Source organism: Hyaena hyaena, unplaced genomic scaffold (assembly GCF_003009895.1).
Source record: "Hyaena hyaena isolate Hyena2069 unplaced genomic scaffold, ASM300989v1 scaffold_446, whole genome shotgun sequence".
Taxonomy (NCBI): domain Eukaryota; kingdom Metazoa; phylum Chordata; class Mammalia; order Carnivora; family Hyaenidae; genus Hyaena; species Hyaena hyaena.
In genome coordinates this window covers 1018844-1035126 of record NW_024081081.1, presented here as the reverse complement: position 1 = coordinate 1035126, position 16283 = coordinate 1018844, and the positions used below count along the sequence as shown (strand labels likewise).

General features: G+C 38.0%; 1 protein-coding gene across 1 annotated transcript in view; it reads left to right on the top strand.

Moving 5' to 3' along the window:
* Positions 1 to 16283, top strand: part of ZMAT4 (zinc finger matrin-type 4) — a 338356-nt gene that overhangs the window by 219530 nt on the left and 102543 nt on the right. The window contains exon 5 of the mRNA XM_039253399.1: positions 7060 to 7287. Coding sequence (XP_039109330.1) covers positions 7060 to 7287 — 228 coding nt within the window. The remainder of the gene's footprint in view (positions 1 to 7059; positions 7288 to 16283) is intronic.

The window sequence follows — 16283 nt, the reverse complement described above, 5'->3', positions numbered from 1 at the left end:
TCATCCAGCCTTGGGGAGAGGAGCTCACTTCTAAACATATCATATGAAAAGGAAGAGAGTTTCTTCATTTTATCTAAATACTGAGAATGATTTTGGGGATCTGCCATACAGTGGGAAAAAGGCTTTCCCCTGTATCTTTTGGAGAAATAGGGGAAGCTGGGGCCTTTACATCATATTCTGACAAAGCCAGCTTTCTCCCAACCTGTTTTCCCCCAAATCAACAATAAATTAATAAATAAATCACCACAAATAAAATCTTCTGTGATTTAAGACCTGGTTGTGGCTCCACGCGTCCCCTAAGCAGTGTTTTCTCCACTTTGTACTAAAACACGTTAGCATGAAATGTGGCCTATATGTAAGTTGTAAAATAAAAATGTTTTCCCTCTGCATCAAGGAGTGTATATCCGCTAGTATAAAACAAATCACCGTAATCTGCAACTGAGAAATAACCATTGCTAAGATCTTGATTTATAGCCTTCTAGTCTTTATATAGTTTTAAATATGTGGGTGTGTATAATTTAATGATAAGTAATTTGGTTTACACCCTACATATAAACACATCTTTGGTTTATATTATATCCCAAGCATTTCTCTGGGTCACTAAATATTAATTTTTTTTCTAAAACGTGTTTTTGATTGCTGCATGGTATTTCACAATATAGATGCCCACAATTTATGTAATCTCTCCCCACATACAAACATCTAACTTGTTTTTAACCCTAGAAAGCTTAACAAAAATCATTCAAGATTTAAAATTAGCTGTTTAGAAAATAAGAAATCCACCCAACTGGTTGTGCCTGAAATGTATTAGTCCTTTTCTTCCTTTATTGATCATGTTGTTTGAGCATCTACCATCTAGACAAGAGGCTCTGTCCTCTGGGAGAGATGCAAAGAGATATATGTTGAGCCCTGACTTTGCCTGGTTTGCATGAGTTGAGGCATTTACCTGCAGAAGAGGCTGGAAGACTGAGTTGTCCATCCACACTGACAGCTGTCTCCTCAGCCAAGCACTGAAAGGCCCGGGGACATTTAACTGTCAATAGCATTTGCAAAAACAAAAACAAATCCCCCCCCGCCCCCCAAAATAGTGATACTTGCAGAAAGATTCTTACTGTCAATAATTTGATTTAGGGTAGGACAAAAAGAGAAAAAAGAAAGGCAGTTGATCATAGGCACTGGGAATTGGAAACATTGTTTTAAGGAAAATGCATAGTTCCAGATAATCCCTGCTGAGAACAGATGTTGAAGCCTAGGAAATGTGTTCTGTTTATTTGGTCTATTGCTCCCTCAGCATCATTGGAAACTAAACTATGGCACTGGTCTTTGAGTCAAAAGATCTGGCATTTGCCTTTGTCTTTGCCGCTGATTATTAGCTAGAGGACCCTGTGATAGCTGACTCATCTCCCTGAACTTCAAGCTGCCTCATTGGTCAAACAGGATTTGGGGGAGACTTATAGAAGAAAATACATGGAAGAGACAGAATGGAATAAACTGTATAATGTCAAACAAACCTGAGGAATTAGTATTATGGACAAGAATATATTAGGTGAGAAAGCCACATACTTTGGAAGAAGTGAATTCCTGAAACTATTTCAATAGCCTCCAAGTCCTTTGTGAGGCTGGACTAAGTTTTGTTATCCTAAAGCCTAGAAAGCATCAAGAATGAATGAAAGGGGGAGAAAGGAAAAGACAGGGATGGAAGGGAGGGGAGGGCAGGGGACGGGAGAGATGGGGAGAGAAGGGTGAGAAGGGGAGGGGAGGGAGGAGAAGAGAAGGGAGAGGAACAGAGGAGAGGAGAGAGGGAGGGGGATGCCAGTGAAAGCTGTACATTTGGGGCTTGAAGGGCACCATGTACTGTGGTCCAGAAGGCAGATAGGCAGGTAAGAATACCATTCCCTGCTGACTGTGTGATCCCCTTCTCTGGCTAAGGACACTCACATGCTGATCTGACAAGTAAAGCTTTGAGATTTACTGATAGAGCCTGTCTGGTTGGTTGAAAGGGACCTGCTCTGGTCTCCCAAGCAGTTATTTCCAAAATTTTTATTAATTCCTTTCTCCAGTTGATGTTAAACCAGATGTGACCCCAGAAGCTAGGATGACAAACTCATTCCTGTTTGCCTGGGATCATCCCTGCTTTAGCACTGGGAGTCCCACATCCTGGGAACCTTCTCAGTTCTTGGCAAACTGGGGTGGTTGGTACGATGTCAGAAGCTTGGAGCGAGGGTTTAGATGCTGTGCTAAATGAATCCAAGTAAATGGCTTCCTGTTTGAAAGTAAAATTTCCGGAATGATGTGCATAATTTGAACTCTCTAAAATGTATAGAAACAGGCCACCTTGGCAAACAGACAGAAGTTGGATACAATACTGACTTCCTGTATATCCAATTGAATCCAGAAGGCATAGGGAGCCTGGGATATGTGTCTACACTTTGACATGTTGCCTTTCTATAATTTAGCCTTCACCTCCCCACCCCCACCCAGAATCTTGCCAGTGATTGTTTAGTACTTATATTTATATTGACTGGTACAGCATTCAAGCCCTAAATGATTCAATTTAGAAGAGATAAGGAAACTCTTGGTCACTGGTACTTTATTCACTTCTAATGCAAAGAGCATCCATCCATTCATTCGTTCATTTAGCAAAAGGCATGGGATATACACTGCGTGAGTGCCACCAGGCAAGGTGCTGACTCATGGAGAGTGTGGTTGTGTACAATGTTACGTTGCAGAGTAAGGAAGTATGGGAAGAGAGATGCTCACAGGATGCTCTGAAAATATTTTTGTCCTTAGAGCAACTGTGGTTATTCTACCAGGAAAGAAACAAATATAGGAGATATTATTCTAAACTATTACTCAAGACAACTTAGCCAACAGTCTACAAATAGCTACTGAGAACTTGCTCCTTAACAAACATTATGCAAGACATAAAGGGGATATTGAAAATGGCTCTCAGGTCAGGTGGATCCTTAGAAATCAAGTTTTGGTGACTGACTTTTTTAATTGTCTCAAGCATTAGAACAACTTGAGTTTATTATAGTTACTCTGAACTGGCTACAGATTCCTGATCTTCTGTTCAAATTACTGGGGGCTGTATGTGTTGTGAGAGTCAGAAATTTTAGGAGGTTAGCTATGTAATTAGGTCCGTATACTGTGTATTATGTTTCAGCACATCTAGGATAGCACTTCATATTTAGAGACATTAATAATTCTATTGCAACATATATGTATGTTTATACATATATACATATTATGATCTAATTTCTCTTATGCATGTGCACACAAGTAAGATTATAATGCGCTGTTTAAGAAATGTTCAGTGAATTGTGCGGTTAGTAAGTGCTTTGAGTTTGGAGGAGGGAGAACCACTTGCTTGGGTTTCCAAGGCCTCACAGAGCAGATGGGACCGAACAGCACCCTACAGGCCAGGTGCTGAGCCAGGAGGAGAGGGATGGTGGCGCAGGCCGGGGATGGTACCAGTCAAAGTTAGGCGGTGCTTTACCTCAGCAGCTCAATGTGTATATGAGTTTCTTCTTGGGACAAGGGATCAGAATTGTTATTTAATTTTTATAATATAAATGTATAACATTAGCTGCTCTTTTGGAGAAACTTACATCTTGGTGAAATGGAGAATTTGATTAGGGGCTTAAAAAGTGCCAAGTACAAGGAGAAAGCATGAAATCTGCCCATTTGCAGCAATGTGGATGGAACTGGAGGGTATTATGCTAAGTGAAATAAGCCAATCAGAGAATGACAGATACCGTATGTTTTTACTCATATGTGGATCTTGAGAAATTTAACAGAAGACCATGGAGGAGGGGAAGGTGGGGAAAAGGTACAGAGAGGGAGGGAAGCAAACCCTCCAGAAAAAAAAAAGGAGACTCTTAAATACTGAAAACAAACAGGGTTGATGGGGGCTGAGGGAGAGGGGAAAGTAGGTGATGGGCACTGAGGAGGGCACTTGTTGGGATGAGCACTGGGTTTTATATGGAAACCAATTTGACAACAAATTGTATTTTTAAAAAGTGCCAAGTAATTATTATATCCTTCTGCCTCACAGATAAAGATGTGGCATTTCAGTTACTGCCTACAAAATAATTGGCTTTATTGCTGTGGGGTGTAGTATGCACTTTCTTTTATGTGAAGATCTAGGAAGACTCTTGTACAGTCACTTTCAAATAAAATCTGGCAATATTTGTGTTAGTGGTTCTCAACATTGGCTGTACTTTGGAAACATGGATCAAGGTCGTATGGGAGGAGGGCACTAAAGCATCCCGCCGCCTGGCTCCTACCCAGAGATTCAGATATAATTGAACAGAATTGGTCTGGGAGACAGCCTGGACATAGAGATTTTTAAAGCTCCTGCTAAGTCTAATGTTCGCCCAAGGTTGAAAACTACTGGTTTTGATGAATGAACTCTTGGTTTTAAGTTGTACATAGAGGAGGTGAAGTCAGTATTTAGCTAAATATTCTTGCAATTAGAATAAAAACATAAAGCATGAATTTTAAATAAAAATGCACTATGCATCAACCAGAGTGTTTTGTTACAAACATGTTTGCAGACCAAACCATAATCTTTACCTTATTTTGTATTCATTTTATTAGAATAATATACTTTTGCCAAAGAACTATGGGTGTTATGGCCCATGCTCACACTCAGATTTAGCATTATGATCTGGAAATTGCTCTCTTCCCATATAGCCTCGCTATTTGGCATTCAGTCAAAGCCATAATAGAGAGAGAGCAAGCTTGTATAATTTTGCCCCATCCAAACCGTATGAGCTTTAAAGACATGGTGACCCTGAATTTTACCCTTGTGGAAACCAGAGACATCAGAGATTTGCCAGAGGTGACACAGCTAAGGGGGTAATGGAATCCAACCCAACATTGATTTCTGACTTTGATCCCACACGGTTTCCACCCCTTCATGCTGCTGCCTTTTCTTGCCCTTACAGGAAATATAAACTCATTTGGGATTGATGAGGATAGTTGGAAATAGGAGCATAAGAAAAATTAAACTTTGGGGCTGTGCACCAGGTAGTGGAATCATTAAGGAGGAGAAGCTATAATACAGACACAGTGTTAACCTTCTTTCTTGTGTGAGAGATAAGATTATCTTATTTGATGGATATTTTGTTGTGCATCACACTCCTGCCAGAAAGTGGTATAAGAGGTATCAATAGATGAAATTGACTCAGATGTTTTTTTAGGGCCCAGTTTAGAGAAAAGTGAGCTACGCTTCAAGAATCAACGTTCATTCTGATCGGAAACATTTGATATGTTTCCCTTGTCATAAAAAACAATAGATGGATATAAATCCTCAGAAATTGATAGGGTTGCAGGAAACTTTGGAAGTGAGATCCAATTTCCTTCTGAAAAGTAGGTAGAAGTCCTTTTACATACAGGTCACCTGAGTATTTGTAGCTTTTAATAGCATTTCTAAGACATAACAGAATGATACTGGGTGGCGGCTGGTGTGGTATGGCCCACTTTTGAGCTTTATTTTCACATGGTGATATATGACTGAATCTAGTAATAAGGCTGTTAAGAGATGTACTATTTCTCTAAGTCCCTATAGAAATAATACGATTAAGTTTCATCCAAACTAGCTAAAACTTCTCCATCTGGTGATATCTCTGGGTAGAGAAGAAAAGGTTTTTTCAAGATATTGCCACCATACAGTCATTCCTTGAATCAAAATGTTATTTAGCAAGTATTTATTTGAATGTTATTTAGTCTGAAAAGAAAGCCCACACAAAACTGATTTGAAAGATTGGGGAGTTGATTAAGTATTTACTTATTATTGAGGTTCCAGATTTCAGCTTTTCTTTGGAATGACACTAATGTTCATGGTTTTGCCAAGTTTACTCTACATTACAGAGGCAAAGAATGAACAGAAGGTACTGCTATATTGCATTATGACTAATGGGCCATATGAGAATTTAAATACCTTCTGTAAAATATTTGGATTAGAACCTTTTTCCAAATTTAAATTAAATCCTATGTAAAACAAAGATGACTGAGGTCTAGAAAAATATCTAAATTTGCTTATTATAAAATTACTTATTAAGAAGTATAAGAAGAGTCTTTAGAGGTATTGTAAGGAACATTGGCCTTGGAAATTAAGGATTTGATTTGGAGTCTTGCCTTTGCCATAACTAGATATGTCACCATCAGTAAATCATGTGGCATCTGTGTGGTCCATCAGGTGATAAATGGGACAGTAATCTAAGTCATAGCTACTGGGGGGATGAAAGCACATTGTATGTTGTAATGCAGAAGAAAGTTATTTTTACTTTCTGTTAGTAAACTCCTGCAAGTTAGTTTTTTTTTAAATTTCTGGACCAAAAATAACTGAAAGCTCACAATGGAATGTGTTAAGTTAATAGCTAGGGCTGTGCAATCTCAAAATAGTGATATTATGCCTTTTCAGTTTAGGTAAGCAACATCTGCTCTATAGGGTTTGTCTTTTGGTCTTTTAAACCAATATTATACTTTCAACATCAATTTTAGCAGGTATGCGTTGAAAATAACCTATCACAGTTAACAGAAGAAACTGACAATAAAATGAGCACGATTTTGTCAATTGGTGCAATCCTTGTAACTGAAAGATCTGCTTCTATCACTTGGGCAAGTCCTTTATGTGTCGGTTATTTCTAGTTATAGCACACAAATGTCTCATTCATTCATTCATTCAGAATCTTTGAAGCCATAGCTGTTCAATGTTTACTCCAGGCTTGGCTTCGATTTAATGGATCCCTCCCTTACCTCCAAGAGTTTATTTTTGAAAATCGTTCTTTCCTCCTAAGGAATGGTCTCCTGAATTATCAGATTTAAGCATAACAACGTGAGAAATATGATCTCAATAAATTGGGAATTTTCTATTGTATCCCAGCCTCAAAAATGAAGGCTGGCAAAAATAATTTTCCTGCTTTCAGTAAACTCTGGATTTTGAGCGCTAGAATGAACATGAGACTCTTCCATCTTCAGATATTGAAGACATGTGTACTCGGTAATGGACTAACCTGGCCTCTGCTTCTCTCTGGTTGTTTTCTTTCACAGCAACACCCCTGAACTCACTTAAGCCTCCGAGGGTGGACGCTGCTCCAGTGGTCGCATCTCCCTATCAAAGAAGAGATTCAGACAGGTACTGTGGGCTCTGTGCAGCCTGGTTTAACAACCCTCTGATGGCCCAGCAACATTATGATGGCAAGAAACACAAAAAGAACGCGGCAAGAGTTGCTTTATTAGAACAGCTTGGGACAACTCTGGATATGGGGGAACTAAGAGGTAAGAGAAACTCTCTCAATTTCTGCCACCAAACTGAGCTTTCAGAGAAAGATAATGTCTTCACAAATTGCATTGATTACTAAGGAAAAATCTAGGCTCGTCTGAAAGGAATAGAAGGCAAAGGAAATGATCAGAAAACTAGCTTCGTTTTTGTAATCTCCTTCGTTTCAAAGTCTTTGTTATTTCCATATTTTTATTGACTGTTTTTCAAATTGAAGCCACCCAGATATGAGCCAGATTTTCTCCTTCTGCTTTTTCTTTAAATACCTTTGCTAATGACTGCTTTTGTAGATGAACAGTATGAGAGAAGATGCTAAAAAAGACAAATAGCATTATCTTATTAAACTTTTGTGTTTTACGAATCTAACCCAAACAAAGCAACATGTTGACTCTATTTCATAGCTTTAAATAAGCCCAAGTTCCTTTAATAGAAATATCTAGGAAACTGAGGTAATACAGTTCTATGTGCCACTGTATGGCCAATACCCAACTTCCCCACCACACCCTGGCAGATGTTTCCTCAAGTAACGGAAAGCATGCAACATTTGAAATTCACATGGGGTTTCCCAGAAGCTTCTGAGTGGAGACTTGGGAACCACTGGATGAGGATCATTCCTGTGAGTTCTTTAGGGAGACAGTTACCAATTCATGGCTCTTGGTAGTATTTCATCAACAACCATTTAAGCATTTTTGATCACCTAAACATTTTTGATCAGCTGTTGTTGGCAGTGAAGAAGTAGGACAGAATCACATATAATATTTTTCTCTGAGAAGATACACTTTCTCAGAAAAATAATTTTGCAAAGGGTGCTATTAATACTGTACTCCAAGCGCTGTATGGGTTAGGTGAGCTTTGATGGCTGGCCAAGAATCATTGTTCATAATAAGCTCTCATAACAAAGATTGCAGTTCAATTTTGAGAATTTTGAGAATGCAATCTGTGTTTAAACTGGGTTTTTTGTATGGAGCCTACAATTCTCTCCCTAACTGGGCTGTGAGCCTCCAAGCGGGATCGCTGTAGTCAGGAAATGCCCTGGTACAATTCTACAGCAGATAAGTCATGGGACTGAAGATCACACTGTGTGAGCTTAAAGAGGGCGAAGGGCGGGTCACTTCAGATTTTGTTGATTGAGGAAGACTTCACCCAGGAAAGGGATTTCAGTGGGAAGTGGAAATGTGGGTAGCATTTCAGCAGGCATTCCATGTGAGCAGATACATAAATGTACAGGCAAAGAGACAGGAAAACATAAGCTGTAGCTGGCAAATAAACACATGACCATGGAAGAATCCTCGAATGCTGTATAGATTTAGGATTGGAGGTCAATTAGTACATCTATAGAGCTTGATTAGAGATGGGTTTTTCCAAGATATGTAATTAAGAATGACAAATAAGAACAAACATTAAAAACACTTCATGTGGGGTTTGTTTTTAGCTATAGAAAAACAACATGGGGCTTTGTGTCTCAGAATGTTGGATAATTTCATCACAAAGGCTTTTGAATTGTTAACACTATTGCTTTTTGGTGGGGGATTTCTTGTATCCTCAGTCTATGTCTTGTTAAAAAAATGCAGAAAGAGTCTCTCCATAGCTGAAGGCCTTCCCGAAACTCACTGTTACTGGCAGATAACAAGTTGGCTCGGTGGCTTCTTCACAGCAGGGCACTGAAGGAGAAAAATAGGGCTTTATTTATGTTTTGTGCCAGATATTATGACTTGTAGAAGAATTATTTCTAGAGCACATTCTTCTTGTCTATTTTGAATTATCAGTGCTGCATCTTTTATGTACAACCACGTCTTAATGACTTGGGCGTCTGAATTCTGTAACATTTGAGCAGCTTGTCTTTTATACAGAAGACAAAAAGGGCTGCTCTTTGACTTGATAACTCAATGTGACTATGACTCAGTAGCACATGAGGCGATTAGCATTGAACACAATGTCCTTGAAACTAACCTTTCCACCCACCCCAGGTGACATCTTGATATATGTTTATTCAGGCATTAAATATTGCAAAAGCTTGAAGAATAAAGCATTGATGATAAACCAGCACTTTTAAACGCATGCATGCACATGCACACGCACTCGCGCACACACACATACACACAGGCACACACTCCAAACCCTTATTTCTGGAATGCTTCCAATGTATTATCAATCAATTACTAAGGACAAAACTAATTAGTAAATATGCGTATACCTATAACTTTTTAAAAACTGATGTCATGCAGCTAGAGCACAATAAGGCACTGTTTCAAGCTTTCTCTCTTTCATAAAACTTCTCAGTTTTTTAAACACTACAACAATGACTTATTTATTAAGTTTTCCTGATTTTCTGCCTTCCTCCCTACTCCTATAGATTGTTAGCAACTTGAAAGAAGATATTTATGTCTGTTTTGCTCACTGACATGTTCAAAATGCCTAGAACAATGACAGACACTAGTAGATTCTCAAGCATTGCTGAATAAGTAGCAATGTAGCTTTTAATCACCGAAAAGCCTACATTCTTAAGATGGTAATCATTTTTACTTCTTTTTTAAAAATGTTTTTAGATTTATGTTAAGGAAAAGAGTGCAAGAGAGCAGGGAGGGGTGGGGAGAGAGAGAAAAAGAGAGAGGAAAAGAGAGAGGGACGGGGAGGGAAGGAGGGAGAGAGAGAGAGAGAGGGAATCTCAGTCTCTTTGCTATCAGCACAGAGCTCAATGTGGGGCTTGAACTCATAAACCATGAGTTCATGACCTAAGCCCAAATCAAGAGTCAGATAGATGCTTAACTGATGAGCCACCAAGGCACCCCAATAATAATTTTTACTTCTAAAAGGATCCTGACTGAATAATTTTTACAAGAAATTATTTATGATTTTTTTCTTCTAATTTTTAAAAATGACATATATTTTATATACTGTGAAATGCAGGTATTAAGTGTTGTATAGTTCTGGGGATATTGACAATACAAACACCTATATAACCCACAGCCTATCAAGATATATAATTTATCCATGCTGAGAAAAAAAACCCCTGTGCTCCTACCCACTCAATCCCAGGGAACCAATTTTCCTATTTTTTCACCTAAATTAGTTTTGCCTATTTTTAAACTTCATATAAATGGAGCAGATGTATGTATTTTGTGCGTGTGTCTAGCTTCTCTTACATAGCATATTATTTTTCAAATGTATCCATTTGTTGCTTATAAAATAGAGTAGCCCCTTGCTCTTCATTGCTGAGTAGTATCTACTATACAAATGTTCCACAATTTATCTATTCTCCTCTTGATTTTTACTGTGTATATACTATTTCAAATAAGGTTTTTATGAACATTCTTTTTTTTTTTTTTTTTTTTTTTTGGTCAACATATGTTGTACTTATCTTGGTAAACTCCTAGGAGTAGAATTGCTAGGTCATAAAGTTGGGTATGTTCTTAACTATATAAGAAATGGTCAAAATATTTTCCGAAGTAGCTGCATTATTTTGCATTCCCCAAAGCCACATATACAATTTCCATATTCCCACCAGGACTTCTTTGTGTCAGTTTTCAAGATTTTAGCCATTCTAGTAGGTGTAAAAAGTATTTCACTATGGCTTTACTTTGAATTTCCATTGTTGACTAATGATGTCAACCACTTTTTTAAAAAGGTTTATTTATTTAGAGAGAGAGAATGAAAGAGAGAGAGAGAGAGAGAGAGAGAGAATCTGACATGGAACTCAAATCCACTAACCATGAGATCATGACCTGAGCTGAAATCAAGAGTCAAACTCTCAACTGACTGAGCCACCCAGGCACCCCTCTCAAACACTTTAAAAAAAAAATTTTTTTTTTTTTTAATTTATTCCTGAGAGACAGAGAAAAAGCATAAGCAGGGCAGGGTCAGTGAGAGAGGGAGACACAGAATCTGAAACAGGCTCCAGGCTCTGAGCTAGCTGTCAGCACAGAGCCCTACATGGGGCTTGAACCTATGAACTGTGAGATCATGACCTGAGCTGAAGTCAGACGCTTAACCGACTGAGCCACCCAGGCACCACTCAAACACTTTTTTAATGTGCTTATTGGTCATTCGTATATCTTCCTTTGGGAGGTGTCTGTTCATGTCTTGTGTACTTTTTTAAAATGTTGGTTTGTCTTTTTATTACTGAGTAATAGGTAGGAGCTTTTCATATATTATCAATACAAACCTTTGTCAGATATATGCATTGCAAATATGTTCTCCTGGTCTACAATTTAGCTATTCATTTCTTTAAACAATGTCTGGTGCTGAGACATTATTAAATTATAAAAGCTTGATTAATCTTTTTTCCCTTTTATGATCATTACTTCTTGGATCACATCTAAAAAATCTTTGCTTGCACCCATGATCAAAGACATTCTTACATATTTTCTTTCATAAGTGTCATAATTTTAGCTCTTATATCAAGGATTATGATATGAAATACAAGTTGAGATACATTTTTGTTTTCTACACTTAACAATTTGTTACATGAAATTTATTGAAAACATCTTCTTTTCCTCACTGAATTATCTTGGCACCATTATTGAAAATCTGTTGATTGTGTGTGAGTCTCTTTGTATCCAAGCTATTGTGTTCCACTGATTTCCTTTTCTTATGCCAGTGTTACATTGCATTGATTCTTTTAGCATTATGAAAATCTTGAAATCAGGTAATACAAGCTTTCTAGCTCTTTGTTTGTCTTTCTCAGTATTGCTTGGCTGTTCTAAATCATTTGCATCTCTACATAAATTTCAAAATCAGCTTGTCAATTTCTACACAGAAAGCTTATTGGAATATTTAATGGAATTGAATTTAATCTATAGATCAATTTGGGGAGATTTTAAAAATTTCTTCATACGGGGCGCCTGGGTGGCTCAGTCAGTTGAGGGTCCGACTTCAACTCAGGTCATGATATCACAGTTTCTGGGTTTGAGCCCCGCATCAGGCTCTCTGCTGACAACCAGCTCAGAGCGTGGAGCCTGTTTCAGATTCTGTGTCTCCCTCTCTCTCTGACCTTCCCCTGCTCACACTGTTTCTCTCTCTCTCTCAGAAATAAATAAAACATTAAAAAAAATAAAATTTCTTCATAATATTCAACCTTCCAATCCATGAACATCCTATACCTATTTATTTATGATTGTTTCAAGTTCTGTTAGCAACATTCTATAGTTTTCAGTGTAAATGTTTAACACATTATTTAAAATTTTTTCCTCAAGTATTTTTTGTTCTTTAACACTAATATATATAAATTATTTTTTTATTTTTATGTGTGAATTACTGATATAAAAAATGCAGTTGAATTTTCTATGTTGATCATGATTCCTGTAACCTACACATAACTTTCTGCCCATTATTTTTATATAATTTAATAACACAGAAAACTGCACCTTTTGTATTTTTAGGTATTCACACTATTTAGTCATTGAAAACTATAGAATTTTGTCAGCATTCTTGCCTTCCTTTACTTCAAATAGGAAATCAAATTTTAAAAAAGAAAATTATTCTTGTAGATGAACAAAGAATTTTAAACGTGATCGGCCTAAATGGTTATTACTATGCATAACCTGGTTACTAACTCAACTTTAGTGTTATTTGTTCCAGAAAACAGACGTCTCTACTTCCAAGTTTTAATTCAACAAGAAAAATCACCACCTTTTTCTGAATATGGAGTCCAACGTAGAAAACAAAAGAGGTCACTAAATTATGAAAGTATAAAATTCAAAGATCACAAAGTACTTCAGAGGGTTTTATCTTCAAATTCTTCTTGCTAGCATAAAACACAGATATTACACAGTTTCTTATTTAGAAATACTGGGCAGTAGAAACTATGAAGTTATAGTTAGGTGGAGGTAGAATATACGTTTTTCAGATCTTTATCATTTATTCTTTTAACAGTTGTAGAATGGAAAAATACAGTTATTTCAGTGTTTCATAAGAAACTAGAAATCTGGTCTGATTCTCATCCAAAGACACAGAGAAAAGGAATTCATTTGAAAATTTAATAATGTTTCTGAGCATTTTGAGCAGATAGTGTTGCGAAGGACATCAAACATCATTGTATTATACTCTTTTTTTTTTTTTTTTTTTTTTTACCAGAGCAGCACTCAGAGAAATGACTTGACTGTTTCCCTTCTAAGTTATGGAAGCCACAACTCCTGACTGTGTGCATACCAATTTCTAGTGACTCATCAATGACTAACTAGAACTCTTAATAATTAACTTAAAACAGTTGAGTTTGGGGACTTATCTATTTTTAAATGCATAAAACTTGCTTGGAACTCATGTACAGAATGGGCACCGTCAACTCTCAGTTTTCTGGGAATGAATCACTTACAAAATGCCTTATATAGCTTTAATAAAGGAGCTTTCCCCATACTCAGGACCTCATCTCAGCTGGAGTGAATATAGAAAGGCAAAGAAATCATATTTACTATTCACAGGGGCCTGGCATCGGGAAGCAAAGTTCTGTGAAGAGAAAACATATTCCCAGAGAGGTCACTAGAATTTATTACTCTCTCTGTAATGCAGCTTCTGCCTTTATTAGTGGGAATGGAGATTAATTTCCAAGGGATACAGGAATCTTATATAGGACTTCATTAAAGTAGTATGTGAATCTGAAAGAGCAGACCTACTGCAAAATAAGCAGACTGCTGGAGTGAGAAACTTTTACTGTCTGACTTATTTCTGCTGTGGTCTTTCAGGTGATAATGGGTTGTCTGTCTCATATTTTATCCCACTTAATCTTCCTTTGGGTTTTGCTCATAGCCCAGGCAATAGACAGCCTAGTCACCTCATTCAGTGGCTCCCCTCCAACTTCAGTTACCTAAGGTACCTGTACACAGGGGGACTTGGAAAGAAAGACATGCTAGGTTAAAAATAAACAGTTTACAAAGGCAACCAGAACAACTATCGCCATGTAAAAGTTACCTCAAAGTATAGAGGCTTAAAACACCAATAGATTTTTATTATACCTCTCGGGTTCTGTGGGGGAATTTAGGAGTGGCTTGGCTGGATAATTCTGGAAAATGTAAAAAGCTGAATGAAAGAAGAAAGAAAAGGTGACTCACTCATATGTTGGTGGGAGGCCTTAGTTTTCTCTTTGTGGTCCTCTCCCAAGGCTTAACATGCTTCTGCTATGGTGGCCGGCTTCCCACAGAGTGAGTGCTTCCTGAGAGAGATCAGGTGGAATGCTTGAGGGTCATATAGCATCACCTGCAACACATTCTGTTCGGTAGAAGTCAATGCCAGACCATAGTCAAGGGCTGGTAGAGCATTAGACTCCATCTTTTTCCTTTAAAAAGTTTTTGTAATGTTTATTTAGTTTTGAGAGACAGATCATGAGCAGGGGAGCAGCAGAGAGAGAGGGAGACACAGAATCCAAAGCAGGCTCCAACGATCCGGGGCTCAAACTCATGAACTTTGAGATCATGACCTGAGCTGAAGTTGGCCATTTAACTGACTGAGCCACCCAAGCGCCCCTAGACTCTATCTTTGAAGAGAAGATTGTTAGAGAATATGGGAACATTTTATTTTTTTATTTTTATTTTTTTATGTTTTATTTATTTCTGAGAAAGAGAGAGAGAGAGAGAGACAATGTGAGCAGGGGAGGGTCAGAGAGAGAGGGAGACACAGAGCCTGAAACAGGCTCCAGGCTCTGAGCTGGCTGTCAGCACAGAGCCTGATGCGGGGCTCGAACCCACGAACTACGATATCATGACTTGAGCTGAAGTCGGACCCTCAACTGACTGAGCCACCCAGGCGCCCCTGTGGGAACATTTTAAAATCACCACAATCCGTTAGAATGCAGGTGGATAACAGACCTCAGTGACAAACTCAATTCTGTCATGCCCTTGTAGACTTAGAGTGAAAAGCATCTCTTCCACAGGTGGAATTAATATATGCAATAAATGCATCAAGTCAAGGAATTCTTTTTTGTTTTTTAACTAAAATCTAACAGATTTCTGCCTATGCTCATGGGAACCAAACCAACAGAAAACAGTCTTCTCTGTGATCCTCTGCCCAAGGTCCAGGCCTGGCCTGATGGATGTCATGGCCATCTGAAGTTTGCTTGAAAATATCCATATTAGTTTTAAATAATCATCAAACAACCATAATTCCTTTTTCATCCAAAAACCATAATCCCTTTGTACTTGGCCAATCCAATATGCCTAAGGGATTCCTTCTGGGAACCAAATTAATTGTAGTAAACAACTTGATTGTGGGCTCCCAATCTCCACGTGAGTTCATAGAAACAGAAGTTCCAATCAGGTGACTTGAGGTCAAGTTTTTAGAAACAAAAAGCTTGTTATATGTTATTGCTTTGTTTCCTCTTGACTCATTAATTTATTTATTCATTCATTTTTAATTTCGTCTACTAATATTGAACTCCTACTGTATACCAGGCACAAAGTGTTGGAGATACTACAGTGAATGAAGGAAAAAGGTCCTTTTTTTGGGAAGGAGACAGAAAATAAAGAAGCAAAACATTTTTAGCCCATGGCAAGTGCTAAAGGGAAAAAAAAGTGGAGCGATAAAGAAATAATGAAAGGGAGATAGGTTCCTTTACATGGGATGGTTAGTGACAGCTTTTCAGAGAAGCTGAACTGTGACCTGAATGAGGGGGAGGATCCAGACATGAAGCACCTACTCATTCTTTGCAGAGGAACTAGCAAGTGGAAGGGGCCCTGTGTGGGGAAATGGCAAGGCACATCTGAAGACTGATGGCAGGCAGAGTGCCTGAAGCTGATAAGAAGGGTAAACAGTGAGATAGAGTTTGGATAGAGTCACATTGTACGGATCTTAATAGGTCATGAGGTTTTGATTTATTCTAAGTGCACATAGGTGTTTGCGGCTCATCTTGCTTGTGAATCCACATGCTCTCCTTCTTCCTGTTCTGAAGGACTTGGTTCATTTTTACTCTAGGTCACCTCTCTTCCCTTTGTCTCAGACCTGCTGATGTTGCTCCTGTAATTTCTGTGAATACACCCCTTACATACTTCCTTTCTTCAAGGCGGCATTT